Raw genomic sequence first — 27731 nt, forward strand, 5'->3', positions numbered from 1 at the left:
ACCTCATATATACTTAAAACATCACTGATGGTTCCTGCTCATTGTAATGTAGGAGGAACAAGCTAATACCAGCTTGAACAAGTACAAGAAGATCCAGCACGAGCAGGATGACACTGAGGAACGAGCAGAGATTGCAGAGTCTCAAGTGAATAAACTACAGACCCGAGTAGCAAGGCTAGTCCTAAGGCATGTAGCTTTTAAATATTGCATTTAAACTTTTCACTAACTGTATAATGACTAAACCAATTAATCAGCTTTGTTTTTACCCATATTAGCTTGCAGAGTGAAGATGAAGGCCCTCTCATATAGGCTCACAGCTGCAACAGTTTTGTGTGAGAGTGAATTAAAAATACGCCTAAAAGTATGAGCAAAATAAAAATAACGACTCTTTTATGTTTATGTAGGCCATATAAATCTGTATTTCATATTTTCTTTTTTTGTTCCAATGTATAGGCCTACGGCAACTTTATGTTATCTCTTTGATTTTAAATTTTCAAAGATAAAACACAGCCCTTCCTTAAACTCTCTTCAGGATATACACAGGCTTTCGCACAAAAGAGTAGTGTTTAAAATGTATGCATTTATAGGGAATACATTTTTAAAAAGTGCTCTCAGTAGTCTTTCCTGTTATTCTGGTCGATGTGGCAGTAGTCGTGATTTTATACTGACACCTAGCGCGTGGATGCAGCATCACACAAACCAAACATCAAAGAATATACATGATTTTAAACACTATTGATATTGATAATTTATTGTGGTTTAAAATGCTTTAAAAGAAATTAGGCTACCAAAACTTATCACACAAGAATTAATGGAAATCCACAAATTATATAACTAATGCCTTCCTTGAGGATGGTGCGTCATGTCTTAAATGTCAAGGTGTGGGTTTTCAAAACGGAACATTTTTTCAGTTTAGACAATTTCATATATGGAAAAGAAACCTAAACTATAGAAATAGTTAACACTAAAACTTTTTTTGTGTGTGTTCTTGCTGTATATGAACCATTTTCTTTCAAATTTCATAACTATAGTCAAAAAAAAGAAAAAAATTTTGAACCGCTTTTACATAAAAAAAGAAAAAAAAAAGAAGGAAAAAAAAGGAGGCAGTGTCTGATTTATATTTAAAATGTAATAGATTTCTACAAGATGAAGCAACTGATTTTTGAAAGCATAAAAAAAGTAAATCATCCAACCTTAACTGTCAGAGGCAAGATATTGAATTTCATTTTATTTAAAGCATCAAGTTTACTGGGCTTGACATGGTTATCATTTATGACTAAATCCATCCAGACAGAGCTACATAAGAAAATGCAGGTATTTAAACCCAAACCCAACCCATGCAAGACATGAACCAAGGGCCGTAGATGATGAAGAGACATTCAGATCCTTTGTGTTGATGTAGCAATCATTCAAATCAGAAAAAGCACACATTCACACTACTGCTAATATTACAACTGTACACATTCCTGGGAACGAACAGTGACCAAAAAACTCATTCATTATACCTTTTTATACGAATTGTATGATATAGTTTTGCCAACGCAAAGCACTGTGACACCAATATAAAGAACGAAGATGAAAGAACTGGCGAACATCCACAGGTAAAAGCCATCAACTCTTGTGAAACGTTTAGTCATGTATACAGAGGAACTTTTGAATACACAGTGAACTCAGGCGCACCAGAATAAAAGCCGCAGCATGCTTAACCTATAGGAGTGGGTTAGAAAACAACACCAATGAAACGAGGTAGTTGATTGGAAGTTTCTAGTTTAGCGCTTCTAGTCTAGCTCAGCTACCACATCCAGCTCGAAGCGACCGCAGCACCTCCGCAGGGTCCCGGCCGCAAAACGCCGGAGCCTCGTGTTTGAGTGCAACACAGATTGTCAACAGCTGAGGCCTGTAAAGTTAGAAGATGGTGATTTAGTGGTTTGCTACGGAACACATGACAGATGGCAGCATGGAGGTCAAGGCTAGCTGGATATTTATGACCATAGTGTGAGTGAACCTGCATAGTTTAACACCTTCAGTGCCCACAAGATATGAAGTGTTTCATTGTGAGAAATAAAACAAAAGGGACAATACTATTTTTAAAAATTAATTAATACAACAAAAAAAAAAAAAAAATACATCAAGATCTCTTATTTCATATGTGGTTGATAAAACCTAACAAAAGGAGAGAAGCAATGGAGAATATGAAAAGAGAGCAAGAGAGCGAAAATTACAAGAGAAATATGAGAAAATAAATAAGACTTGTCCAAATTCATTTTCAGTTCTCCGTCATCTACACTGTACAAAGATTTTCACATCAATCAGTTAAGCACGAGAGTCGCTCACCACCTGACAGATTGGCAAAGTATCATCGAAGCCTTTGTTCATCAATCCAACACTTTCTGTTTTGCTTTTCTAAACATAAATTACAGAAAAAAATCTCTTTAAAGGCCGACTGTGCAACTCATAGATCACCAGATCATCGATCACCCTCATTCACGGATGCATCTTTCCAATCCATTTAGCCCTAAATATTTTCATCTGTGTATATTTCTCTATAAAAGGCCCCAAACGATTTCCCCGAAAGAATGCCACCGAAACATAACAAGACAGTTTCAGGTCAGAGGTTCGGCTCTGGATTGAGCTGTCCGGGTACTGTGTTCCCTCTCAATGAATGACAGGACAGGCAATCCTTCGCGGGACGTCCTTAGTCGCACCGTGACCTGGAGATGAAAAAGTGGAACATGGGCACCGAGTAGAGAATGGACAGCTCACTGAGCCGTAGCATGCAGTCAGATGAGGCGGGAGGCTGTTCTGTACGCTCTCTGGACCGCATCGGAGTGGAACATGCAAGTCCCTCCCCAAGCCCACTCCCAAGAGTCAGTCCTCTAGAAGGTCCCGGTCTAGCTCCATGTAAGGCTCATCTATGTAGCCGATAATGGCACAGGGAGAAGTCCTGTCTTCACCAAGCAGTACTGAAACAGTCTCCTTCCAGAAACTGAAGGGAATACAGGAGCTCTGAAAGAAAAGTGAAGAGAGAGAGTTTAATATTATTCAAAAGCAGCGCTTCTCGAACCGGGGTTGGAAATGCAGGAAGTTTGTAGGTTGATGAAAAGCTAAATCACCACATTTTACAAGATCACTTACGATTATCATTTCATTTTTTAGAGTTACAATAATAACAGTAATAACAATATGAAGTTAAGTGTAAGATTTTTTAAGACGAAGTAAAGAAAATATACAGAATAAACTGAATGGAACACAATATGTGAATATGGTCTCTAATAAATGTAAGTATCTTATACAACACTTCAAAACTTTCAACAGATCTCCATTACTTTTTAATTCATTAAAACAAAAAGCCTAAATTAAATATTTGCTTGATAAACATGTGAGCGTGACATTATTGAAATATTTACTTAAAACCATACCCTCAGGGGGTATTTTTCTTGAACCGCTGACTTAAAGGAAGAATTCTATACAGTTAAATATAAAATGTATACACACTCACATTTTCCAGGCAGGTGCTGTCCTTGTCCTTGTTGAGGTAGTGGTGCTGCCAAAAGCGCAGCAAGTTGTGGAAGTTGTTGAGCAGGCAGCCGGGATATTTCTCTGCGTATTCCTTCTCCCGCAGGGCGTTCAAGTAAAACGGGAGCTTGCCTCTCCTCCGGGCCAACATCAGAATCACCAGGCTGGTGTTAAGACAGCTCACATTCTCCTGGGAGAGCAACCAGAAAAACAAAGGAGAAAAACACAGGAATAACTATCAAGGAAGATTCAAATGAGACAAGCAGGGAGAGGAGATGTGCACTGTGGTCTTGCCTGTGTGAGGGTTTGCACGTTGATGATGTTAACCAGCCTAAAAAGAAAGGACAGTCTGTTCTCCACTCGAGCCATGTAGGACAGCAGACAGCACTCAGAGAGCACTTCAACCACTGCAGAGGCACAAACACAGGCTAAAATAGACACTGCAATTTTAAAAACAAATTAGACTAAATGTTTTTTTTTAGAAATCTATGTCTAATGCTCTGAACTGACTTCTCGTCTGCTTAAGCAATTTACATGATCTGTGAAAGTGAGCAGATTGTTTATAAATACCAAGTTACCAGAGAAATCAGATTTTTTTTTTTAGAGACATCTACATTTTTTACACTAACAATTAACACAGGATGAAATATTAAATACACAAGTAAAATGTCTGGCATTATAAATATTGTGATGAATTTAATGCACTTTTAATTTGACTATTAAAGACTTGTCACTAGCCTAAATCAGACTAGTGAGTAAGAGAATGTGAAGACAGTTCAATCTCTGTAAAAACGGCATTCGACCTGGAAAGTTCAATTTGCTTCTGTGAATCAGAATCAGATTCACTGAAACCGATGAGAATTGAACTGAAGTCTATTTAAACCAGTGTGTTGAAAATGTGGAAATACTGTTTTAGTAAAACCAGTATGGAGATACATACTCCGAGATACAAACAGGTAAGGGGGGGAAAAAAGGTGAGAACACTGCGTGGATTGGGGGCATGCTCCACACGGAGTTACTTTTGAAGATATTTGCTTTACATGCACATTTGTAGTTACTTTAAGTTTTTTTTTTTTATATATATTTTTTATTCCTTTACATGTCCAAAACTGTTTTTTTTTTTCACACACACAAAAAACATTTTTTTAACATCTTGTTGCAATATTTTACAAAAATCTAAATTGAATATATTTGGTCAAAAACCCAAGTTATAAAAGATGAAGTGTTATGCAGGCTATTTAAGACAATACTGGCTGATTAGACGGTAACACTGACCAAAAATGCTAAATGTTTGCCATCTCTCTCTTCACCATTCCCACATCTCAGACCTCAAATACATAAAATATTAACCTTTTTACACATCGTTTTTGAAGTAAAGTTTAAAGAAAATACTACACAAAACTTATTGAACCCCCCCCCCACCAAAAAAAACTTTCTCATTGGATCTAAGCAAATCTTATAGTGTTGTCACTGAAAAGTGAGGAGTAGGCATCTATGCACACTGCTGTTTATTATACTAGGTCTCATTTTAGTTCACAAAACAAACAAATAAATCTTCCTTTGCGAAAAATATATATATATATATAAAAAAAAAAAAAAAAAAAAAAAACACTAACCACAAAGCTGAATTTTTAGCTGCCATTAATTCAGTCTTCAGTGTCACATGATCCTTCAGAAATCATTCCAATACACTAATTTGTGCTGTTTAATATTCTTATGGGGGGAAAAATATACAGGATTTATTTATTCATGATTCTTTGATGAATAGAAAATTCAAAATAACAGCATTAATTTGAAAGTTTTTTTGTTTGTTTTTTTACCATTTGTTTTCCTTTTAAACAATTCAATGTGTTGTTGGTGAATAAAACTATTCATTAAAAAAAAAAAAAAACCTATATCACTAACGATCCAAGAGAACAATTGTTTAATTTACCTTTCACATCTTCTGTCTGGCTCTCAAAGCGATCTAGAGAGAGAACGATGCATCGCACAAGCATGTTGGAGTCCACCAGAGAGCTGTTGATCTGAGTGAGGAACACCTGGAACTGAAGGAGACACACTGCATAACTAAACTGTCATGGAAGGGCTGTTTATCAACAGCTTTTATTTCTCCATTACTCTATAACCTCTACAATAAACCAGAAATCGTGTAATGTGACCCTCTTTTTGCTGTTGCCACTACCTTTTCTTCTGTGTTGACATATTTGTTGAATCTCTTAAAGGCATCAATGTTGAACTTCATAAGCTCCCCGAGCAAATCAAAGTAGCTTTGCAGGACATCTCTGGACTTGCAGCCGCTGTCGATGATGCAGAAGAGGATGTGCTACAAATGAAAAACAGAATTAGACTATGAAGAACTACTACTCAAGTAAAAACATTTTGACCAATAAGACACACAAGCATGTATTAACGATTTTTACCTCCAGCAAGCCTCTCTTCAGCAGAAACATCTGGTCTGCATATGAGGTGGCCCCTCTGAGGAAGCTCTCAACAGCTCTGGCCTGCCAGAACTTCAGAGGAAACACGTCACCTTGACTTATGTGGCATTTCAAAACACATTTGACCAAAATCATTAAGAACCCAGTGTCTCACCTGAAGGAAGAGTCTGGCGGTTCTCTTTTCATAATGGTGAGGAGCCGTGTGAGAAGCCCTTTTTTACCATCACACACTAAACTCCTAAAAGACACCACACACCAGACAGATTGTAATATCGTAAAGAAAAGATGCATATTAGTATGTAATGATTAGGCCTGGGACGGTTACCGCGGTCACGTGACGCCTACCGCAGGTCTAAACCTGTAACCGTCATCACCGCACAAAAAAAAAAAAAAAACCTTGGCCTGCACATCTGAATGCCTTCGGCAGAAGTCAAATGAGCCATTTTAATCTAGATTAATTCCAAGATTACAGTGAGATTAATCTAGATTAAAAATGTATCTATGCACCTCTAATAGGCTAGCATTCCATTTGTATTGACTATTTTAGGCCTACCTGTGTAATGTCTTGTAGCCTATATATTGAATTTCATTTCATTTTACTAAAGCATAAAATACAGGCGGATGACTCATGAGAAAGCCAAAAAAGCAGGACCTCCGTTTTTAATTGCACGTGCTTATTCTGCTTAACACAATTCTCTCACGTGGTTGCGCAGTCGACAATTGCGCATTTAAGCTACTATTCCATCGAAACATGTCATTTATATGTATAATATATAAATATGTAGACATATAGGCTAAATTAATATAAATATTTAAAAATCTATAATATATATAAATATTATTTATATTATATATTTTTACATATTTATATTAACTTAGCCTATATCTCGTGTGCGCTTTGGTCTCAGTGTGGTTCAAGGCTATAATTTAACGAATGCTATTTAATTTAACAAAGTGTCGCTGCTCACAATACCGTCATTGTTTTTTTTAACTTATAAATATTATTTATATTTATCTTATTTATAAGTATTATTTATATTTATCTTATTTATAAGTAAAAAACAACCACAATATTGTGAGCAGCGACACTTTGTTAAATTAAATAGCATTCGTTAAATTATAGCCTAGAACCACACTGAGACCAAAGCGCACACGAGATATAGGCTAAATAAATATAAATATGTAAAAATATATAATATAAATAATATTTATATATATTATAGATTTTTAAATATTCATATTAATTTAGCCTATATGTTTACATATTTATATTACTCTATATGCCTTCGTTAAATAGCCTTCATTAACCACTGAGACAAAAAAGCGCACACGTAATATCTATATAAATATTAATATAGCTAAACATGTACAAATATGTAATATAAAATATAATTCATATATTATATAAGTAATAAAAAAGCCGAATCTGGCTGACTTACTTGGGGAAAAAAAAGAAAAAACATCTACTCCGACCCCCAAGAGAATTCGTGTGTACACAGAGATCAGAAGGTATTTGCAGGAGGAAGCCCTGGATTCCCACGCAGCAGACCCTCTTGTCTGGTGGCGGGACAATAGTGTCCGATTCCCTCTGCTTTCCAAAGTAGCCCGAAAATATATGACCATTTGCGCTACAAGCATTCCCTCAGAACGTGTGTTCAGTGCTGCAGGTAACGTCGTTACGTCTTTCAGGGCCTCCCTTAACATGCTAGTTTTTCTAGCAAAAAATATGAAGGCTGGGATGTAAACCATAGCGCCTTTCGTTTTGCCAGCACTTTTTTTTTCAGACATAATTTCGGTTCTAAATGTTCTTATTCTAAATGTGAAATAATAAATGTTAAATAAACGTGTTCCTTATGCTCAATTGCTTAGCCTCTGTGTGCGCAAAAGTCGTTATAGTTTAAGTGATTGTTTGATGACGACGACTGTAGCCTAATCTGAAGGTAAAAATATGGAAAATAAACATGCAAATTACTGATCAATACGATAAATAAAAATGTGTTTGTTTGTCTTTATGATGCTCTATCTTCAGATCTCTGTTGTGAATTGCGATCAGATATGATATCGCCCCCAAAAAATATGAAGGCTAGGGTAACCTCGCCTATTATTTCGTTTTGCAGAATTTTTATTTCAGACATCATTCCATTTCTGTTCTAAATGTTCACGTTCTAAATGTAAAAAAAAAAAAGTGAAATAAGCCTGTTCCTTATATTCGTTTGCCTCCCGTGTGTGCGTGAAAGTGAAAGTCCATCGATCACGGTGGTGGGGTGGGGTTGGGGGGGGTGTTGCGGGTTGCGGTTTACCGCAATACTGCGGGAATTTATTGCTTTTCAACCGCGGTAAGAAAAATTCAATACCGTCCCAGGCCTAGTAATGATCATTTCATTCTGAATACTACCTGTCAGTGTTTACAAGAGCCTCCACCTCAGGGATGTTTGCCTTTAGGGAGATGGCACTCAACTCATTCAGCTCCTGAGCGTTCAAAAGTAGGTACTTATTCCTGAGGACAAAAGAATAAATGAATAATCCCAATGTATTATTCAATAATACCAAATGTTTTTCTGTCAAGCTACAGGTACGTGGCACGCCACTGAAAGCTCACACAATCTAACTTACTCATGATGGTCACTAAAGCTCTGCAGAAGCCTCAAGAACTGGATTTTAAAGGAGATTTCCTGTGCAATAGACAATGGCATAACATGATCAATGAGAATTATTGGAAATAAAATATTTTGAATGAGTGAATTATTTATAAGATAGCTGGGCGTGCTGTAATAGTTTTTTTTATTTCCATGAACCACGTGATTAGAGGTGGTGTATTTCCTCCAGATGAGCTTGTCGAAAAGGTTATTGAGCCCAGGAATCAAACGAAACTCTGCCAACATTTTATGCACCTAACAGATTATGATAAACAAAGATGGGAATTACAACATTAATCAGCACTAAGCAAATCCTTTACTGACAAGAACGGCTCTTACCTGGTTTCGCTGTCGGCCCATGAGAAGGACACACAGCACATAAAGCACTTCCACCTTATACATGATCTCATGGACGATCTTCATGGACTGCGGCAAACGGTGCCTCAGAGGGATGGTGGCCAATGTGCTCTCATCAGATGATTCTGTGAGGAAAAAAAATCACAATAACAAAGAAATTAATTTTATTTAGCAAGGACACATTCAATTAATCAAAAAAGGTGGTACAAAAAAAAATAAGATGTTGCAAAAAAATTTGTTTCAAATAAATGCTGTTGTCTGGAATGTTCTATTCATTAAAGGGTTAGTTCACCCCAAAATTAAAATTCTGTCATTAATTACTCACCCTCATGTTGTTCCAAACCCATAAGACTTTCATTCATGGGGATGAACTAACCCTTTAAAGAATCCTTAAAAAAAAATTATTAACATTTCCAGAAAAAAAAAATATTAAACCGCAAAACTGGTTTCATCAGTGATAAAAAAAAATGTTTCTTGAGCAATAAATCAGAATGCACTGATTTCTTAAAGAGTAATTAAACCCTAAACCAACTTTTTTTAGTTAATGATCTGTAAGAATGGGGCTTTATTAGTGCTGTTCATTGATTCGAGTAACTTTTTTGAAATTTGATTATAAACTGTTTAAATTCTACAATATATGGTGTAAAAACGTCTGAGTGCTGCCCTCTTCAGGTTGAACGGTGGCTACTGCAGTTGATTTTTCCTATTGGATGTTTGGGGTGGTACGTGACGTAAGCGGTGGCAGGTGACGTATGCAGTTTCCAGCTCACCACGCCCTTGGTACGAGCTACCACGCCCCTTGGCAGTATAAAACCATCTTGTTCCATCAAAATCGCGGCTGCTTCACTAGCATCGTCGGATGCCGATCGCGATGCGGGAGTTAAGACCGCAGTTTGAGCCAGCGGCTCGAATTGATATGGCTCAGGCCCTGGCCCTGTGTCCACAGACATCTCGACATCCTCCACTTCAGGTGAAGGTGGGGGAGAAAAGTCCTCTACTTCAAATGAACGCTCTGTTACAAAGCTACTTGCGTCACTACAGTCACTCTCCATTTTAGCGACTCTGACAGCAACTGTCAATCAATCCGTTACTGCGGGTCTCAGGTTCACGCCCCACCCTCGGTTCGTCCCCTCTATCTCCGCTGTGCTGTGCCCACTTTTAAGCATTTTTCAAATATTGCCAGTGGGTGGAGTCAGGCTCTGACCAGGGGTTTAGTTACCCTTTAAGCATCACGTGAAACTGAAGACTGGAGTAATGGCTGGTGAAAATTCAGCTTTGCATTACAGGAATTAATTACATTTCAAAATATATTCAAACAGAAAAAAGTTTTAATATTTCACAATATTACTGTTTTTACTGTATGTTTGATTAAATAAATGCAGCCTTTGTAAGAGACTTCTTTCAAAAACATTTAAACATCTTGTAGTGTATATAAGGGGTAAAATTTTCTCTTTAGGGGAAAAAAAGCAAAAATATTAGGTGGAATTTTAAAATGGAAAGATATTAACATATTATATTATGCATAATCATAACCAATCACTAAAATTCTCAATCAATATTTAATTTCTAATTCAATTGTTATTTCCATCGTTGCGGTCGTACCTGTGCTACTGTGCTCGGCTTCATCTGTTGCTATCTGCATGAGTGCATCCAGTACTAGAGTGTTGTCAAGCCAAGTGTACCATTCCTCCAGTTCCTGCAGAAAGTTTGACGTTCCAGTTGCCTCGGACACCTTCCGAGTGGCCAACTTACAGAGACGCTCAATGAAGCCGGGGATGTTCAGGAGTGTGACTGGAAAATATTTCATTATGTTTTCATTATTGATGCTCTATTAACCCTTACCCCATGAATAAATCCCTGCCAGAAATACTCTACATTTATACACAATGGAAAGTAGCAGTGTACTGAATGCAAAAAGCTGTAATTTCCCTTTAGCGATGACCTTATTCTCCACAAATCCTCCATCACTACTTTACCGTTCTTTGTGGCACTTGCTCTAAATAAAGTCACAGATGGTAGTCCACCTACCCTGGTTGACCTCAGCACGTGAGGGACTGGTATTGCGTTTCTGCTGTGCGTTTTTTTTAGGGAGTGTTTTTTTTTCGTCGTTCCCCACATCTGGCTCAGAGATGGTGACGGAGAGAATACGACAGAAGTTGGCGAGCTGCTGCTGGTCAAAGCTCTGAACCAGTCCTGACAGGTTTGGGATCCACTCCAGCTGAATCATCTCCTGTTATGAACCATCATTAATCACTGTCAGATATTAGGGGTTACATATCCAACATGATTATCGCCATTAATTATTAGGTGTTTTTTTTGTTTTTTAGATAAGACAAATATTCGTAATTTTCACAATGGATTTTAAGCCTGTCCATAGTGTCAACATGATAAATCCAGGAGCATTCAAATTTATCTGTATAATTAAGGAAATTAAGTTTGTAGTTGCAGCTATATAATATTAGCACTGACCTTTTTGACTCCAAGAATATCCTCAATTAATGTAGCTGTTTGCAAAAAGGTCTTCTTGTTTGTCATCAGCGTGAAGAGAAATAACACAAAATCATCCCTCGATGCCAAGATTTTAGTGACTCCTTCCGTCTGCAGGAAAACAAGTGCACTTATTGAACTCATGAACTGATCATGTGGATATTAGTCGTGCTTGTGTTCAATTTCTAAATGAGAAGGAAGGCTGAATACATACACATATGCAGCAATTGTACAGCACACTAAGACAGTCCTTCACCAAGTCATCGTTCACTACAAGCAGTTTAAAAATTACATTAAGAAAGATTCATTTATATATATATCTGTAGACATAAAAACATACCAATGGTTACTAAAATAAGAGCAGATAAGTTCTTTTCATTGCATATAAATATATTTTATATTTCAAAATAAATAATTATTGTTCATGAATCTCCATGAAATCTCTAGTCTACTTACTCTTGGGTTTTTGTAGCGTAGTCAGAGTGGGTCTCATCAGAAGCTCCACCAGCAGCTAAGATGACAAACAATCAGTCAATGAACTCGTCTATGGCTGCAACTAACATCTATGTTGATAAATAAATGAATCTGCCAATTATCCATTAAATAAACTAAAGTTCATTTTATTTACTGCATGTCATTGAAAAAATATTTTCCCCTATTTCCTCAGACGGACACTTTAGACTCTTTGTAGGCTGATTAGAGTGAAACATCTGCAGCACACTATCAAATAAACACTACCCTCATACTGATAGATACCACAAAATAAAATTACGATTATGTATATATGTAAAAACATGTAATAAACTTTGTGAAAAACATCTGTTCCAAATTCTTTGGAGCTTTCTGTAGAATTCTGCACCTACAGGTTCTGTGAGTCTGCCAATGTTTTCCTTTAACAATGTGTAAACACAAGTAGAATTGTTGTTTTTTTACATTTAGGAATTATTTTAACACTCACATCTACACCTCCGAACAGGTCAAAGGTGTATGTGTTGGGAAAGGTGGACTCCTGTGCCGTCTTTCTGTCCTCTGTCACAAAAGACATGGCCTCCATAGACAGCAGGGATGACAGTTCCTGTATCAGAACACCACAATTAACAGTTTTAACCTGTTTATAAGACATAAGTAAATATACCAGACTGAAAGAAGCGAATAGAGAAAGAGACCTCACCTTCAGGACAGTGTGTGTGCGGGTGAAGTCACTGTTTAGGTGGCTGCTCTCGTACAGCTCTTGGAGTAAGACTGGAATCCCGTGCCATTTCGCCCTCTTATCTCTCTCCTGCAGAAGAGCTTCTGGGAGCTGGAAACAAAAAATAAATGCTAACTAGATTTGAATTTCCTTAAAGAAATACCAGTTCTCGAAAGTCAGCAAACTAGCAGTGCTAGACTTTAGGCTTTTGTTCTTAAATGCTATAAAAATTCTGCATCACAGCTGCTTTGCCACTGTCATGACACTCAACACATACATCTCTATTTTTATATACACATTACACATTCATACATAATCAAGTTAAATTAAAGAGAACAGAGACATCTCAACGAACACACACACACACACACATATATCTATCTATCTATCTATCTATCTATCTATATATATATATATATATATATATATATATATATGTGTGTATGTGTGTGTGTGTGTGTGATATATATATATATATATATATATATGTATATATATATATAGATGCACACACATTAAATTATAATATACACAATTAATTTGTGATTACAGTTACAACTACTAGACAGTTACATATTAGTTATCAGTACTGATAAATGTAAAATGTAACATATGTTAAAACTAAAAGTAGTTATTAATAGCATCAATTTGTTGAATATTTTGCCTTGCAAAACAAGTAAAAAAAATGCCAATAATGAAATGCTTATACAATGAATTTACATGTGCATTACTTTGGAGGCTGCAAAGTTCCCTTTACATACACACACAGCACTGACAATCAAATGCAAAAGACATGTAAATACAAGTTATATCCTTTGCATTTAATTTTGTGAAAGCTCTACATCCTGACGTTTAGTTATTAGTTAGATTATTCTTATAGGTCCTAACTTATAAGGTAGACAGTGTCCAATTCTGTGTATGAAGAGAAAGTGAAACCTGTGGGGTTTAAATTGAGTGAAGTTCCCAGGCTCAGATCCTGTCCAACTCAACGGGGCATCTTACATAACTGGAGGCTCGAGCCAGCAAAATATCACTGCCTGCTCCAATACCCCAAACTAAATGAGTGCAATTTGCTGTTTAGGCTGGTGACGGACCAAAACCGGATAAAAAAAAACACGATCTCTGGCGTCTACATTTAATGTCTCAAACGTACACTAACGTTACATAAAACATACAATCTGTCAAACTCTTGCATGCTGACAACCTTAAAGCATTTTGTTTTTATCCAAAAGCGTCCATAATTGTCAAAAATGCAGCTCAGTAGGCTGTGAGACACAACCAGTGTTTGCTTGAAACAGCTGATCGATTATAAACGTTATATGATTACAGATAGATCTGTGCGTGATTATAAGTAATAATTACTCATTAATAATAATAATACGACTCCAAGTGTCGGAGCCTTTAATTGGATTGTATTTGAACTGTATTTAAAGCCTCGTTTAACCCAAATAATTACCGGACAGTCAAAGCCAGGAACAACCTAACGTTAATTAGTTAACGGCCGGTTGTTATTCTCCGTTTACGTGGTTTATTTTTAAACTATATTTAGCGTTTGACTTCACATGTATTAAAAGATAACTTAAACTACTAACTTACTAGATTAAAGCTAAGCGTCACACCCGTCCGATTTATTTTGTTTCTTAACTTAAATCAGGTTGATCGACGGTTCAGACCATAAACGCGGATCCCTGACAGCGGCTTTTTCACGAACTCTGCCTTTTACCTGCGTCCCTCTGCTGAAGCCCCGGCCTGCGATCTGACTCTGCCGTAATTTGCTGATAATATTTCTGTTTCGAGTCCGTTTCTTTCCTCCCATCCAAGGGGACTCGGGCCCCAGTACCGTCGCCATTACTTCGTCTTCCTGAATTGCTCCAAACAGGAAGTTAAAAATCGTTCTGCCCTCGACGCTCGCTGGTGTGTGCTGAGCGCCCTCGTGTGGACGATATTTAAACTGACCAGTAAAAGGCCCAATGCGCTGAGAGCTCAAATGCATTTACCGAACGAGACATTTATTTGAATGAAAATACAATATTAAAATATAACATAAATGTACAAATATACATATTAAAAGTCTGTTTTTTAAAATAAAACCAGCTTTTTTAATACATACGTTTAATACATACGTTGTCAGCTGAAAAGACACTCATAGGCTAACGTTACAGGAATGATCATTTAGCATTTCAACATTACAGCACATTTTCAAACTAAATGCTGAGACTTAACGTTAAATGCTGTCTGTTTAAAAAAAAGAAAGAAAGAAAGAAAGCAGCCAGTAGACTACCATTTGGGACAACATGAATTTACTATAAACTGAATACAATGTCATAAATTAGGCTACTATAAATTGTAAATGAAAGTATGGACTATTTCATAATATAGAGACAGCTACCTTATTTTCTACACATTTAAAGGGACTATATAATTATAGTACTTTTTTAAATTGCCCAGTCTCATATAAATCATGATCACAAAACATTTATGTCAGGCCTATATGTAAAAGGCAGATTAAAAAGTTGAGCCCCATTTTGACTAAATAAATGACACATTGTTAAAATAAAATGCATTTAAAACATTTTATCTAGCACAATTTATTTCCCACAATTTTATTTACATAATCATGCTATGTTGCAAAATTATATTAAATTCTGTTACTTTGTTTGTATTGTTAATTTGTTTTCTGTTGGGCTCTACTGACCAACTGAGCAATTTATTCTGTAGTTGTCCAAGGTCATGAATCCTGTACACTACGACAGACACAAAACATAACTATAACATGAAAAAACTTCATTAAAACATACAAAAACGATCTTTTAATAATTAACAAAACATCATTAATCATGCATGACACTGGGAATGCTCGTGTATTTTGGTCAAAATGCCCACCAAATACCCAAAACATCTTTAACTTAGCTTCATCAGAGTTTTACAAGTCTGTTCTGTGTTGGATTTCACTCAGTCCAGTTCGAGTCCTCTGTGACATAAAAATACGCTTTCATAGTCTCTCTTAGTCCTTCACTGAGCAGACTCTCCTGGTCGGTTCCCTTTACCTGCCTTTGAATCCTTGACCTGATGAGAAACAAAGAAGTTATTTTATAGAAGAACTAAAATAAGCATCCTACTTAATTCTAGTAGAAGACTGGAAAGTGTGAACATACCTGGACAAATCTCTCCAGTTAAGATTGGACCTCTGGATTGATATTGGCGAGGGTCTATGCACTATAGCTCTGTTGGAGTCATGAAGTAAGCAAGGTTCACTCAGCTGACAGTACGTACTGTTAGAAGACCCTGTAAATGAAAGAAATTAAGCGCTTCTTCTCTCTGATTTATTTTAAATTCAGATGTTTTTATCCTCATTAAAATGCAACAGACTGTCTTTTGAAGGTGGAACAGGACTTATATTGAGCTTACAGCACCACTGCCATTTGAGCTTACGTGAGTAATAGTCCACCAACTGTGTGAGAGTGGAGAAGTAGTGGCTCTGGTGGATGTAGAACCAGCCGTTGTGGAGCTGATGGATTCTGTAGTGCTTTACACTGTGCACATGGCCTCTATCTTGTCGCATGGAAAGTGAGTAAGAACCTACAACCAAGGCATAGCATTTGTTAAGGTTAAAGCAACTGTATGCAGTTTTGTATATTTTAGAGCCCCCCTTAAGTATGTGTTAAGTACAGTTAAGTGGAATTCACTGTGGTAAATACATTGGGTGGTTGCACATGTGCATTTGTTGCTGAGCCTTTTCATACCAGCTCAACAAACTCCCAAAATAGATTTTCACACATTATTGAGTCAGTGTAGTGACATATTTAATTTTTGACGGTAATGAAAACGAGGCTGTGAAGAATGTAAGTACAGTGCGTTCAGATTGTAGTTATTTAACAAAGCCTGCTGATTGTTAATCTGGTGAAACTTGAGAAAAAAAAAACTAGACAAGTAGACAAAGAAGAAGTAGACAAAAACTCTATAAAACAGTTTTACCTGTTCATTACATGATCTAGAACCTACAGTAGTCTGTAAATCTGTCCCTCCCAGCCTCATTTTTATAGCCTGACTAAGGTTAATTAGAAATGTGCCATTTTGAAACTGATATTTCAAGGTAAAAAAAAAAAAAATTATACTGTAACTTACAGTTGCTTTAAGAAATAGACATTATTTTTAATACAACAGAGGGCAATCAACAAATTAGCTAATTTTGTGGAGCAGACTAACCGGGGCATGACTGGCTTTCCCGAATTAGAAAACATCCAGAGTAGTTTGGAGGCAGCATAAGAAGTTGTTCTGCATTTCTCCTTGTGATCCCTTCAAACAGCCACCTTTATTCAAATAGACAAAACCCGGAAAAGTTATTAAGGGACATAATTACACAGTTTCCTAAATCTCTCAATCATCAGTGATCATATATGATATGATTAAATTAACTCCCTTATTATGATCTGATGACGTCACATAACTCTCTCTCTCTCTGCATATGCTTTTCTCTTTTCACCATTTTTATTGATAGACACAATAACAGAAAAAAGTATGGGGAGAAAAGACACAGGCCAGACTAAAACGTAGTTCTCACATGAGCGTAAAAAGTCAAAAATGCACTTATTCACTTTCACTCACATTCACTTATTTCCTTTTGTATCTTTGTAAAATAAATTAAAAAAAGTTTGAACATGACTGACCGATTATGCACTTTGGAAACGTAGGTGTGAGGAATGAAAAACTCTGTGCCAGTTGTTGTAGAATATACCATCAACATGTCATCATCTCTGCAACAGAAGCACACCTGTATTCACCGTAGCTAACACGTACATACATTTGTCTAGAAAAAATCTTTACTTACTCTGATATAATGTTCAGTTTGTCTCCTAAAAATATAGTGTGTTCATCAGACCTGTGGGGTGGAAAGTTACACAAGGCCACTGCCATGTGCATGTGATTTCCTGATGCTAAAGTAAAACAGACACAGATGAGGGCTAATTATACACAAGGCGTGAATGTGTTATTTATTTGTAATCTAATATTAATGATAAATTAAGCTAACTGAGTAAAGCTGTTTGTATATGGAAGTTTAATTGGGATAATCATGTCCATACATTCATCAGACATCAAGACGGGGTCCTCCAGTCTGTGAAGAGAAGATTGACGCCAGGGTCTGCTTGTTAGACAACCCATGTTTATTTTATGATCATTTCTGATAGATTTATGCACAGAAGCCCACCTGAAAACACAACAGAAGATACAACACTGTAATGTCAAAAAGCTTGTGTGTGTGTGTAATGTTCCTGGCCTTTTACATACAAGCTAAAGCTAAACCATAAACAAACAACACACACCTTCTGGAAAATAAACTACATAAAACCAACAAAAAACACAAATAATAATCATAATTGTAATAAAAGAATATAATAAAATAAAAAATAAAATAAATAAAAACTAAAACAAAGCCACATATCCAAGCAAGACTAAAAAACAACACACATCATAGAAGAAAAATTTAATAAATTAAAAATTAAATGAATGTTATATAAAAAAAGAAAACTTTCTTCTATAAAACATTAAAATATGTATAAATAAAACAAAACATCTTACTTGAGATCCTAAACATTTAACCAGACCATAGCTACACACACACAAAAAAAATACTTACTATACTCGGTTTATTCCTTTTCAATTATGTGTCCAAATATGTTGAAATTATAAGTTGATTTTCTTGGCCAACAATATGCAGTAGGCTATATAAAAGAGCATCCACTATAGAGATCCCAGCACTAGAGAATGCACAACAGTGTTGGTGCGACCGTCATCCTGTTGTGTGTGAATTGATGTGTGTGATCTCTTGAGTAGGAGTTGTGGTGAACAAACCAATATGCAAATGAAATTTCCTGTGCTATTAAACTTTTCAGAATCCACAATCGTTCTACAGTCAGAAGTAAACTACTATAAATGGACAAAGTGTGCAAGATGTAGTTCATTCAATTAAAATAAAATTCATGGAATGGATTTAGATACATAGATTGTACATACAGTGCATGTGAAAGATAAGCATAAGCCATATCAATTACAAAGACAATTTTGTGTGCATGTGATAAGTTGGAACTTCTAATGTTTTCTTGGCACTGTAATGTGCACCTTTCATTATTTTTTTTAAAATAGTCTAACCACAACCTGAAGATAAGGCTTGCTCGATTTGAGTGTCAAAAAAGAACATTTGTGGTCGGAAACTTTGCAACTGGATGATCTTTCGTCTCCTTTACCGTTAAGAAATTATTTAATCAGTGATACTGAAAATAATAGTACTATTTTGAAAGCAAAAGTAAAGCAGTTATAAATATTTGGTATTTAAAGGGGGGAAAAAATGCACAAACAGTCGTTTTTTCCATGATCTAACTTTATTTAGTAATTGAGAATCTGTGGACAGTGACTTTGTCAGACACTATTTCATACTCGTCTTCATGTCTATGAAAGCTGTCATTTCATGTGTACATTAATTTATGTTTTGATTAAGAATAATTATGTTAAAAATGGTAAGGGAGTAAATATACAAAAGAAAACCATGATTTAAGTCATACTATGTCATAGCTGATGGCTTTTAGTATAACCTATCAGAGTTTTTAATATAAATACAACACAAGTAAGTTCTTAAACATTCATTACACTTACACTCATAGGATGAACAGAAAAGTGGATTCAATGACAGGACACGACAGGCATTTAAAACACAGTTAAACAATATCACACAGCGTAGCAAGATAAGCACACAGGAGAGGTCACAGGTCACACCATAAAACAAAAACTAAAATTTTAATGCACGTGTTTTTCATTGAAGTGAGAGTGGAACCTTTTCACTCTGACAATCAAAAATGAGGTGGAATGTAATGCTAACAAATATAAAAAAAAGCCTGGTGGAAGACCTTTCATGTGTAAATATATATTAGTCTTTCATTTTATCTGCTTTTATGACTTAAAATTTTACTAGTGTATATTAACATGTATATATTCAATATGCATACCTTCAGTATGTCATACATTTCATTCAAGCCTCCTCTGCCTCATTATTAAAGGCTTTAGAAACACGAGGGAATCTGACACTAACAACAGGAGGTGAGGGGTGAAACGACAGCAGACTGTGACCCTCGGGCTTTAGCAGGACACCTCCATCGTTTGTGGCCTGGCCTGGTTGTCCAGGACTCCAGAGTTGGGCCCGTCCAGAGGGCTGTTCAGGTTGCGGTTGCGTGAGCCGTCCGTGGATGTGATGCCGGACGAGGAGGATCGGGACCGAGACAGACGGGTCATGCCAGCCGCTGGTACTGCGAGATGGGAGAGAGATATGAGAATGTAATTATTGCAGTCTTCAGTATGATCAGGGGTAGCAAGCAAAACGAAAGAACAAGCATCATGCAAGAGGAAACCAAACCGAGAATGTAATAATAGATAATCACAAGTTCGTCTCGTGTCTGCCTACACAGAGTATAAATGTGCACACAGAAGCATTTCTGACAAAATTTAGACCTCACAAAAAAACAAAACAAAAAAAAAAAAACCAGACATACATGCAAAACTAAAAAATATATGCTTAACTTGGAAAATGTGTAAAATAAACTGCAAAAAATATTATTAATAATAAAAGAAAAATCTAAAATAAATGATAAATTCTAATATAAATTAATTCATTGCAACATTTAAAAACTTTTTAAAAAACTTTTAAAAATTAATAAATAAATAAACACGGTCTACATATCATACAAAATGTCTGCTGAATCTTTTTAGTAATTGTAGTGACAGACCGATATGTTGACCTTGGCTTGTAACAGTGGTACTGTATCACTATATAGGCTAGTTTTAAAATCTAACAACAGCTTCTTTAAATGTAAAATAGGAATATGTTTTAAACAAAAAATTATATCTTCAATAAAAATAAAAGTGTATCAGATATTTACCACTCAACTTTCTAGATATCTGCAAAGGCCACTGAAAAACCCATATCGGTCGAGCACTAAATATTACCATGTCAAATATCTACATGCGAACATGTCTAAACACAATCACAGAGGTGAGCCATGCAAGCATATACAGTATACATCAGTCAAATCACATCCTGGGTACCTGATTCAGAGCTCAGATGGCTGAGCAAAACATGGGGAACTGTTTGCAAAATTGAAGGGAAACGGAGAGAAAAATAAGATCTCTGTACAGCACAGATTTTTGGTATTTCATGGAAATGCTTTCAGTGAAAACAGGTCAGATACTGTTCAGATACTGTGACTGTGGTCAGGGACGTCTCTGTTTTATAATGTAACCCTGCAAGTTACGACCTCGGCCCTACTAATCGCAGCATAATTCTTGCACGTGTCTACAGCTATGTTTTAACAGCTTCTCTGCAGGATCGAAAATATGCAAATCTTTTCCTGCTTTGACATTTAACCATCTGAGCCTCATGCTGCATTTATGGCTCTCCACCTATAGAGGGAATCAAGTAGCAAAAAATATGCTCTCATATATACTTTTGGCACCTAAGCTAATTAAAGAAGTCACATAAATGTCTATTTATTTTTTCCCCTGAGATTCACAATGAAGTCCTAATTAGGTTCTTCATAACCTTTATCAAGCCTCACTAATCATCTTTTCTTTGTCTGGGACCTTTGTCTGGATCGTGCCCTAATGGGGGTCATGATGAACTTTTAATTTATATATATATATATATATATATATATATATATATATATATATATATATATATATATAGCCCATTGAGTTGTAACAGACCCTGTAAAGTGTGAGTGAGTTTGGTGGGGGGTAATTAAGAATGAATGGGAGAAAGTCATGTGAGAGGACTCTGTGTCTGTGACCAATATTTACAGAGCTTTGATGATTGATGATCCAAAAATTTTTTAAATAGTTAACATTAACACAACTGACATATGTCCACACTGACGCAGAGGAATGTAAACTTCTGACCAATAAGAGGACAGTTTTGCTCATATGTGACTTGCATAAACACAGTCTGGTACACTTTGCAGTGTTGTGAAAGCGCACCGAACCAAGAAGGATATGCAAAATTGTGACAAATTAAAATCCCTGTTTTGGAACATAGCAAACAATCTACAGGCCTGAAAAAAGCTCTTGGATTCCTCATGGCGTGACCTCTTTGAAAACTCTCTAGAGCTTTGATGGCTTAATTCAAAAGCCTGTGATGAATGTTACAAGCATTATGCTCCTGAAAAGCAACCGTTTTGATCTGACTTCTGACGTGATGTAAATTCCTTTCTGACTGGAACAAGGACTATACAACAGCACAGAAATGAAACAGCAAGTGTCTTTGGAGGGGGAGGTACAGGGTCAGAGAGGGTGACATATTTTCACACAGAGCGCTGGCAGCACATCGATCGCTTTACTGGAGCGCCAAAACCTGTCGACAAATATGTGAGGAGGGCTCATTCAGAGTGCATTGTGATGTTGCGCACGTCTGTAGTTTGGAAGGAAAACTAATCAAAACACAGTGTGTGTGAAGACTCGCTGAGTTGTGTGCGGTAAAAAGAAAGAAAGAACGAACGAACAAACCAAAGACAGACTCCCTGAGTCGGATTTATCTTTATAAAAGATGCCCATTAGTAATAGTGTGGTGCTGAATTGCTAATTAGCATAGCCTAGCATCTGAAAAACCCAGATAAACAGATGCATGTTTATGAAGAAAGCTGACACAGATTGCACAGCAGATTAAACAAATATCTGCAGACAGATTCACAGGTTAAAAGTGTCAATCGTTGAGGTAAACTGATAAAAATACTCACTGTATCCCATTCCCTGTACAAAGTATTTGAAGGCTTCGGCCAGCTTTCCAGGCTGTTGGGAGATTAGAGGTCATTTACACTTTCATATCACATTATGCATCCGTTGGTAAAGGTAACAGTAGGGGCGCAGGTGTTTCATATGGTGCTCAATAAATAAAGATGGAACAAGACTAACCTGAACAACCTGAGGCAGACCGCCACAGTCAGCCATCTAACAGAGAGAGAGATAATACAAATAATGTATAGTGAGAAAGAGACAGAAATAGTTAAAGATTCAGGGTTTTTTGCAAAATATCAATATCATCTTACCTTCAGCAAAGTGGTCTTTGTTGGATTCAACCTAGAGTTGCATTCAACCTGTAAGGTAAAGTATTCAACAGACTTAAAATAGTGAAGCGCAGAGCGACAAAAAAACAAAATGAGCTTGTACTTAGAAACTTACCACAGCCTCCACAGCAGGGGAAGTGTCTCCAACCACTAGAAGAGCGGGGCATCTGTACAGGGACAGGCAGTGATCAAAAACAATACACCAAGATATATATATATATATATATATATACACACACATACACATACACATATATACACACACACACTTACACATACATATATACATACACACACACACATACACATACATACATATATATATATATATATATATATATATATATATATATATATATATATATATATATATATATATATATATATATATATACACATACATATATATACATATATATATACATATATATAATATATATATATATATATATATATATACAAAAATTACATAATATAATAAATCTTACGTCAGTGTTTTCACTGTATTCTCATTGAGTCCGGCAATTGGCCTTTCAATTCCAAGGTCTTGACGCCTGTTGTAAACAAACACCTAATTTAGAAGGTTTTTCAGCATAGGTAATAGTCAATGTATACATTTTTATAATGAAATGTCACTCACGCATTGTATGAGCCACAGAAGAGGGCCAGGTTGTCCTGGTTGATGTCCTGGGCAATGTGCAGGCGGTACGTCTGAATCAGTTCTTGGTTGTCAGTCAGCTCCTCCTAATTGATCAGAATAACAAAAGAAAAACATTGTGTTTAATGAGAAATAAAAGCCAGCTGGCTCTCATGGTGTTCACAAAGCATTATGGGATTGATTGATCAAAGGGTAAAAGGGGTTTTACTCACAGTGCTGAAGTGATGAGCCATCACAATGTCCACTAGATTGCTAGTCCACCCCGTGAGCTAGAAGGAAGTCAGAATAATATTGATGTGGTTAATACCATTAAATAAATCAATAAACCTTGTAGAATCATCATCTGTTTGTTCAAATTCTTTACTCACTTTAGAAGCAGCCCAGTCCATCCAGCCCTCAGCGCAGGGGTCCACATTGATCAAAACCAGCCCTTCCACTAGGGACGGCTGATTGAGCTGCAGACAGAGGAAAGGGTTTACTCTTTAATGAGGAGAGGACATGGGGAGAGGTTTAAAATGCATGTAGTCACGGAAGAAGAAGCAGCTGGACTCAAAGCATCTCCCTTCTCACCCACTGCTGCTGCTGTCTGTCACTGACATTAATCTTTCAGTGTCACACATATGCATGTGTGACACATACGAGGATGAGAAAGCAAGGCACAGGAAATGACACAGGACACTTAGCAATGAGTAACTGAGTAAAAAGAAGGGGTATATTACGGGTTGCCTTGCATAAAAAGAAACGCTGAATATATTAGGCTTGTGAGTGTGTCAGAGATATTTCGCCTTTGATCAATAGCCTCAGATGCTTGAGGCTGCAGTGCATGCAGTATAATAATAGTCCTGCATTCATAGCCTCAGGGGGCAATGCAGTTTTGCGGCACTATTTTGACTGAGCTCTGCAAAGGGCAGGTGGGTGGATGATATAAAAATGTGTGATATAGCTGTTTGATATAGGCCATGTACACGCAGTTAAATATGCACCATTTTAGTGTTTTTATTGTTCACTAAAACTATAAAAAATCTTTTTTTTTGTAAATGTACATAAATGTTGCACTGGTAACCTACTGAAATACAATAAGTTTGAATTAAGTACTAACAGTAAAATAAAAACAAATTAAGCAAAACAGAAATGTTTAAAAAAAAAAAATAAAAGCACTAAAATTACTAAAACAATAAAAACTAAAATTAAAACTGCAACTGGAAAATGTAGTGTTCAATTAAGATTTGTAAAACAAACTGTTATTTTTGTAATTTAAATAAGATGAATTCAGTTATTATTACATTAAAAACAAAGTAACTGTTTGTTATAAATAAAGTTTTTTATATACTATATTTTTATATAAATAACGTTTTTTTTATACATTTATAAAGTTTTTTTTAAGTAATCATTTAATTAAAAAATATTTATTTTTATTTTCAAAAATGTTATTGAAAATATTTGTAATGGGCTGGTGAAAATGCAGGAAAAGTTAAATTGAAACTTGACCTGAGAGGACAGTAAAAAAAAAAAAAAAAAAAAAAAAAAAAAAAAAAAAGAGGTTCCTAATTTGCAAACTATAACTTTACAGTCACATTAAGTAGTTATTATTTCTTCGTAGCTAATGGCAAATGGGTTAAACTGTTGGCATCCATGTTCCTTGTTTACAACAGAGATGCCAAAATGTTGCTATGGTTTTGCCGAAGGGTTTTTGGAAGGAATTCGGTATTCTGCAAACACTCAGAATGCTAATTTAGGGGATTCAGTCCCGTTAAAAAAGAAAGAAAGAATGAGTGAGACAGACACAGAGAGATGCAAAGTCAATGGTTTGAGACAATAAAATTAAAGTTGAAAAAGGTCAGAGAACTCACAGCAAAGCGGGTTAAGATGTATGCTCCTGCTCCCACACCAATGCCAATCACACTGTTCACCCTGCAAACAGAAACAGAACCACATCCTGTCACTTTCAACAACTGCAGTATTTCGTCAGCGAAATACTGTAATTGACTCAATCCATGACAAACTGCCATTGTGTGCAGATGCAGTAATGTCCTGTTCTGTCCTGAAAACCACAGTGTCACAGACAGACCTCACTGATTGATGGTGTAAAGTGCAATTTATTACTAATGGACAGCCCTGACTTTGTTACTCACTTTAGCTGAGTCAGGACTGAGGGCATCATCTCTGCCAGCTCATCCATGGTGGGGTACTGGTACCTGAAGATCAACAGATATCAACTATCAAACATACATCACAGCATTTAGACTATCCCACAGGAGTGGATTTGTGAATGGAAGTGAAGTGATGCAATTGATGCTGGTTGGTCACATGGCAATGACATCATGGAGACTGTGGTACATCCTGGCAAATTAATTACTTATCCAAGTCAAGTATGCGATTTCTGATGCAGTCAATATGTTAAATGACAATACTGCCTCATGGGCTGTGAGTACGTGTCACTCACCCTGTGGGAAAGGGGGGTGCTCCCTCCTGCTGGCCAGGGGCGTCCACGTGCACAACGGCAAAGTGCTGAGTGATCTCCGTCATGTCCTCAAAGTTGAACAGTGTGTTGAAGCAGGACTTGTCTGAAAACCGACCAAACACTGTCACCATCATCATAATCAAGTATAAAATTGATCTGTTATTTCATTTTTTCACATACGGTTGAGGCCGATGTCATGATAGGTCAGAATGACAGGACAGTTGCCTTTAGGGCTTCCTCTCATGGTCACATGGAGCACACCGTGGGGCGTCTCAATGTCATGCTCCTGGAACAAAGAACAACAGTTCAAATACACAAACACAGAGAACAAAATCTCTCCACAAAACCTTCTCAAGATGCCAGAAATGCTTGAGGATTTACTATGCTACTTAGTGAGTGAAATGTTGGTGCTGCTGCTTTCAGGAAGCGTGTATTTGTGTAATAAGTGATATTTCCCATGAGGCGACTCACGCAGATGGCTGCGGAATCAAAAGAAAGATCTAGAGGGAGGGCCAAGCAGCTGCACAGAGTCACGATTCAGTTCCACCACGCATCAGTGCTCTTGCATTATGGACTTGCGCTTTAAAAAAGTTTTTTCAATGCATTCTAAACTGATTTGGGCAGATGGTTAATATAAAGAATCCCTGGGCATTCAATTAACAATTAAATATTAGTGAAAGCATCATGATAAATATTCATTTCCTTGATTAATACCATTGGCTTTATGTAAGTCATCTAAATCCAGAGCTCTGATGCTTGAATATAAATATACATAAATGTTGAAAGGATGAACCATGGACTTGTTATACTTTAATTTCACTCCAGTCATGACCATCTCAATCTGTTTAGGAAGAAATCCAAAATTCATTATACATCCTTTCAACAGCCCAATTAGTGCAGCAATATTGTAGTTTTCCATCCTGCCATTAAGTATAAAAGCAAACATACATACTCTCCTCACTAGTACCATTCAAAAGTTTGAGCTCAGTAAAAATTAGGTTTAAAAAAAGAAATGCAAGGATACATTAAACTGACCAAGAGAGACAATTATGACATTTATAATGCTACAAAATATTCTATTTTAAATAAATGCTCTTTGTCTAACCTTTCTGTTCATCAAAGAATCCCATAAAAATAATCACGGTTTCAACAAAAATATTAAGCTGCACAACTGTTTTTTACTTTATTATATATATAGTTATTTCAAATTGTATGCAGCCTTGCTGAACATTAAAAATCTTACTGACACCAAACTTTTAAAAATGGTAATGTCTGTGACAAGATGACCTCTAAACAGAAATATATCCTCTGCTAAAATCAACAATGCTATTGATGTGGATAGCGTCCGGATGTGTCCGGAATCATCATAGGGAGTGGCTGCAGAACTGTGGAGAGGTACAATACCATCATCCTGACTGTATGACTTTGCAGAACTGTAACAGACTGCAGCCTTCGCGAGAGATACAGAGAGTGCTTTTCTGCTTTTCAATCAGAGCAAAGCTCTGAGTCTAAACAGTTACTGAACTACGTCATATTGCACAAAAAATAAAAAGCAAAATGTCTGAAACCACCAGTTACAATTTAATTGTCTGGCTTCAACTTCTGAGAGGTTACTAGCCATTAATATTTTTATTGATTTATTTATTTAGTTATTTTGTATCACAATTTGTACTGACAGAAATTCTTATTAAAATCTATACATTTTCTGCCATTTTTACAGTGTGAGTCTGTCTGTTGTTTTAAATAATATATTTCAAATAACCCCACCACTAGATGAAATTTAAAAACAAAGCAAACTGATTAGTCACTTTACATATCAGCCAGGTGATCTCTACCTACCGTCTATCCAGAAAAGATGCAAATTACCATAAATCACAATTCTGGCT

At 36.2% G+C, this 27731-nt stretch overlaps 3 protein-coding genes and 1 pseudogene across 5 annotated transcripts in view; 1 reads left to right on the forward strand and 3 right to left on the reverse strand.

The window, feature by feature from the left end:
• Positions 1-2107, forward strand: part of LOC109098758 — a 20093-nt pseudogene extending 17986 nt beyond the window's left edge.
• On the reverse strand, positions 1202-14533 carry LOC109098955 (short transient receptor potential channel 4-associated protein-like). Its single transcript, XM_042734133.1, has 19 exons — positions 14347-14533; positions 12606-12734; positions 12393-12509; positions 11891-11945; positions 11649-11704; positions 11417-11545; positions 10976-11177; positions 10550-10738; positions 8930-9072; positions 8715-8845; positions 8568-8627; positions 8350-8451; positions 6109-6192; positions 5937-6027; positions 5699-5839; positions 5450-5561; positions 3811-3923; positions 3500-3706; positions 1202-3006 (listed from the first exon to the last, which is right to left on the reverse strand). Exons 1-19 carry the CDS (start codon positions 14470-14472, stop codon positions 2869-2871), a joined length of 2325 nt encoding a protein of 774 aa, XP_042590067.1. The 5' UTR covers positions 14473-14533; the 3' UTR covers positions 1202-2868.
• A 165-nt stretch (positions 14534-14698) lies between these two features.
• Positions 14699-18843, reverse strand: LOC109098958 (src-like-adapter 2). Its single transcript, XM_019112517.2, has 8 exons — positions 18259-18843; positions 17705-17829; positions 17452-17557; positions 17291-17377; positions 16830-16933; positions 16056-16202; positions 15779-15908; positions 14699-15689 (listed from the first exon to the last, which is right to left on the reverse strand). The coding sequence occupies exons 2-8, from the start codon at positions 17781-17783 to the stop codon at positions 15572-15574; spliced, it is 771 nt and encodes a 256-aa protein (XP_018968062.1). The 5' UTR covers positions 17784-17829; positions 18259-18843; the 3' UTR covers positions 14699-15571.
• Positions 18844-18981: 138 nt separating this feature from the next.
• Positions 18982-27731, reverse strand: part of LOC109098954 (protein NDRG3-like) — a 29096-nt gene continuing 20346 nt past the window's right edge. For 2 of the 3 annotated variants that reach the window (XM_019112512.2, XM_019112513.2), the window contains 14 exons: positions 26026-26131; positions 25828-25948; positions 25517-25579; positions 25235-25295; positions 23753-23839; positions 23597-23653; positions 23367-23470; positions 23215-23280; positions 22842-22893; positions 22709-22756; positions 22575-22610; positions 22400-22451; positions 20715-20753; positions 18982-19918 (listed from right to left, as the gene is read on the reverse strand). In XM_019112512.2, the coding sequence (XP_018968057.2) occupies positions 19752-19918; positions 20715-20753; positions 22400-22451; positions 22575-22610; positions 22709-22756; positions 22842-22893; positions 23215-23280; positions 23367-23470; positions 23597-23653; positions 23753-23839; positions 25235-25295; positions 25517-25579; positions 25828-25948; positions 26026-26131 (1059 nt within the window). In that variant the 3' untranslated portion in view covers positions 18982-19751. The remainder of the gene's footprint in view (positions 19919-20714; positions 20754-22399; positions 22452-22574; positions 22611-22708; positions 22757-22841; positions 22894-23214; positions 23281-23366; positions 23471-23596; positions 23654-23752; positions 23840-25234; positions 25296-25516; positions 25580-25827; positions 25949-26025; positions 26132-27731) is intronic. The other variant, XM_042734132.1, reaches the window with a different exon arrangement.

Source organism: Cyprinus carpio, chromosome B11 (assembly GCF_018340385.1).
Source record: "Cyprinus carpio isolate SPL01 chromosome B11, ASM1834038v1, whole genome shotgun sequence".
NCBI classification, from domain to species: Eukaryota; Metazoa; Chordata; class Actinopteri; order Cypriniformes; family Cyprinidae; genus Cyprinus; species Cyprinus carpio.

Excerpts from the sequence above, each read along its gene's own strand:
- LOC109098955 (XM_042734133.1), bottom strand. The coding sequence starts at position 14,472 with ATGGCGACGGTACTGGGGCCCGAGTCCCCTTGGATGGGAGGAAAGAAA. Across the intron at positions 12,735-14,346 it reads GCTTCAGCAGAGGGACGCAG|CTCCCAGAAGCTCTTCTGCA; the intron begins GTAAAAGGCAGA and ends TTTTGTTTCCAG. Across the intron at positions 8,452-8,567 it reads AGCTTTAGTGACCATCATGA|GAATAAGTACCTACTTTTGA; the intron begins GTAAGTTAGATT and ends TTTTGTCCTCAG.
- LOC109098958 (XM_019112517.2), bottom strand. The coding sequence starts at position 17,783 with ATGGGTTGTCTAACAAGCAGACCCTGGCGTCAATCTTCTCTTCACAGA. Across the intron at positions 17,378-17,451 it reads AAACTGAACATTATATCAGA|AGATGATGACATGTTGATGG; the intron begins GTAAGTAAAGAT and ends CTTCTGTTGCAG. Across the intron at positions 15,909-16,055 it reads GTTGGTGGACTATTACTCAC|GGTCTTCTAACAGTACGTAC; the intron begins GTAAGCTCAAAT and ends TTTCATTTACAG.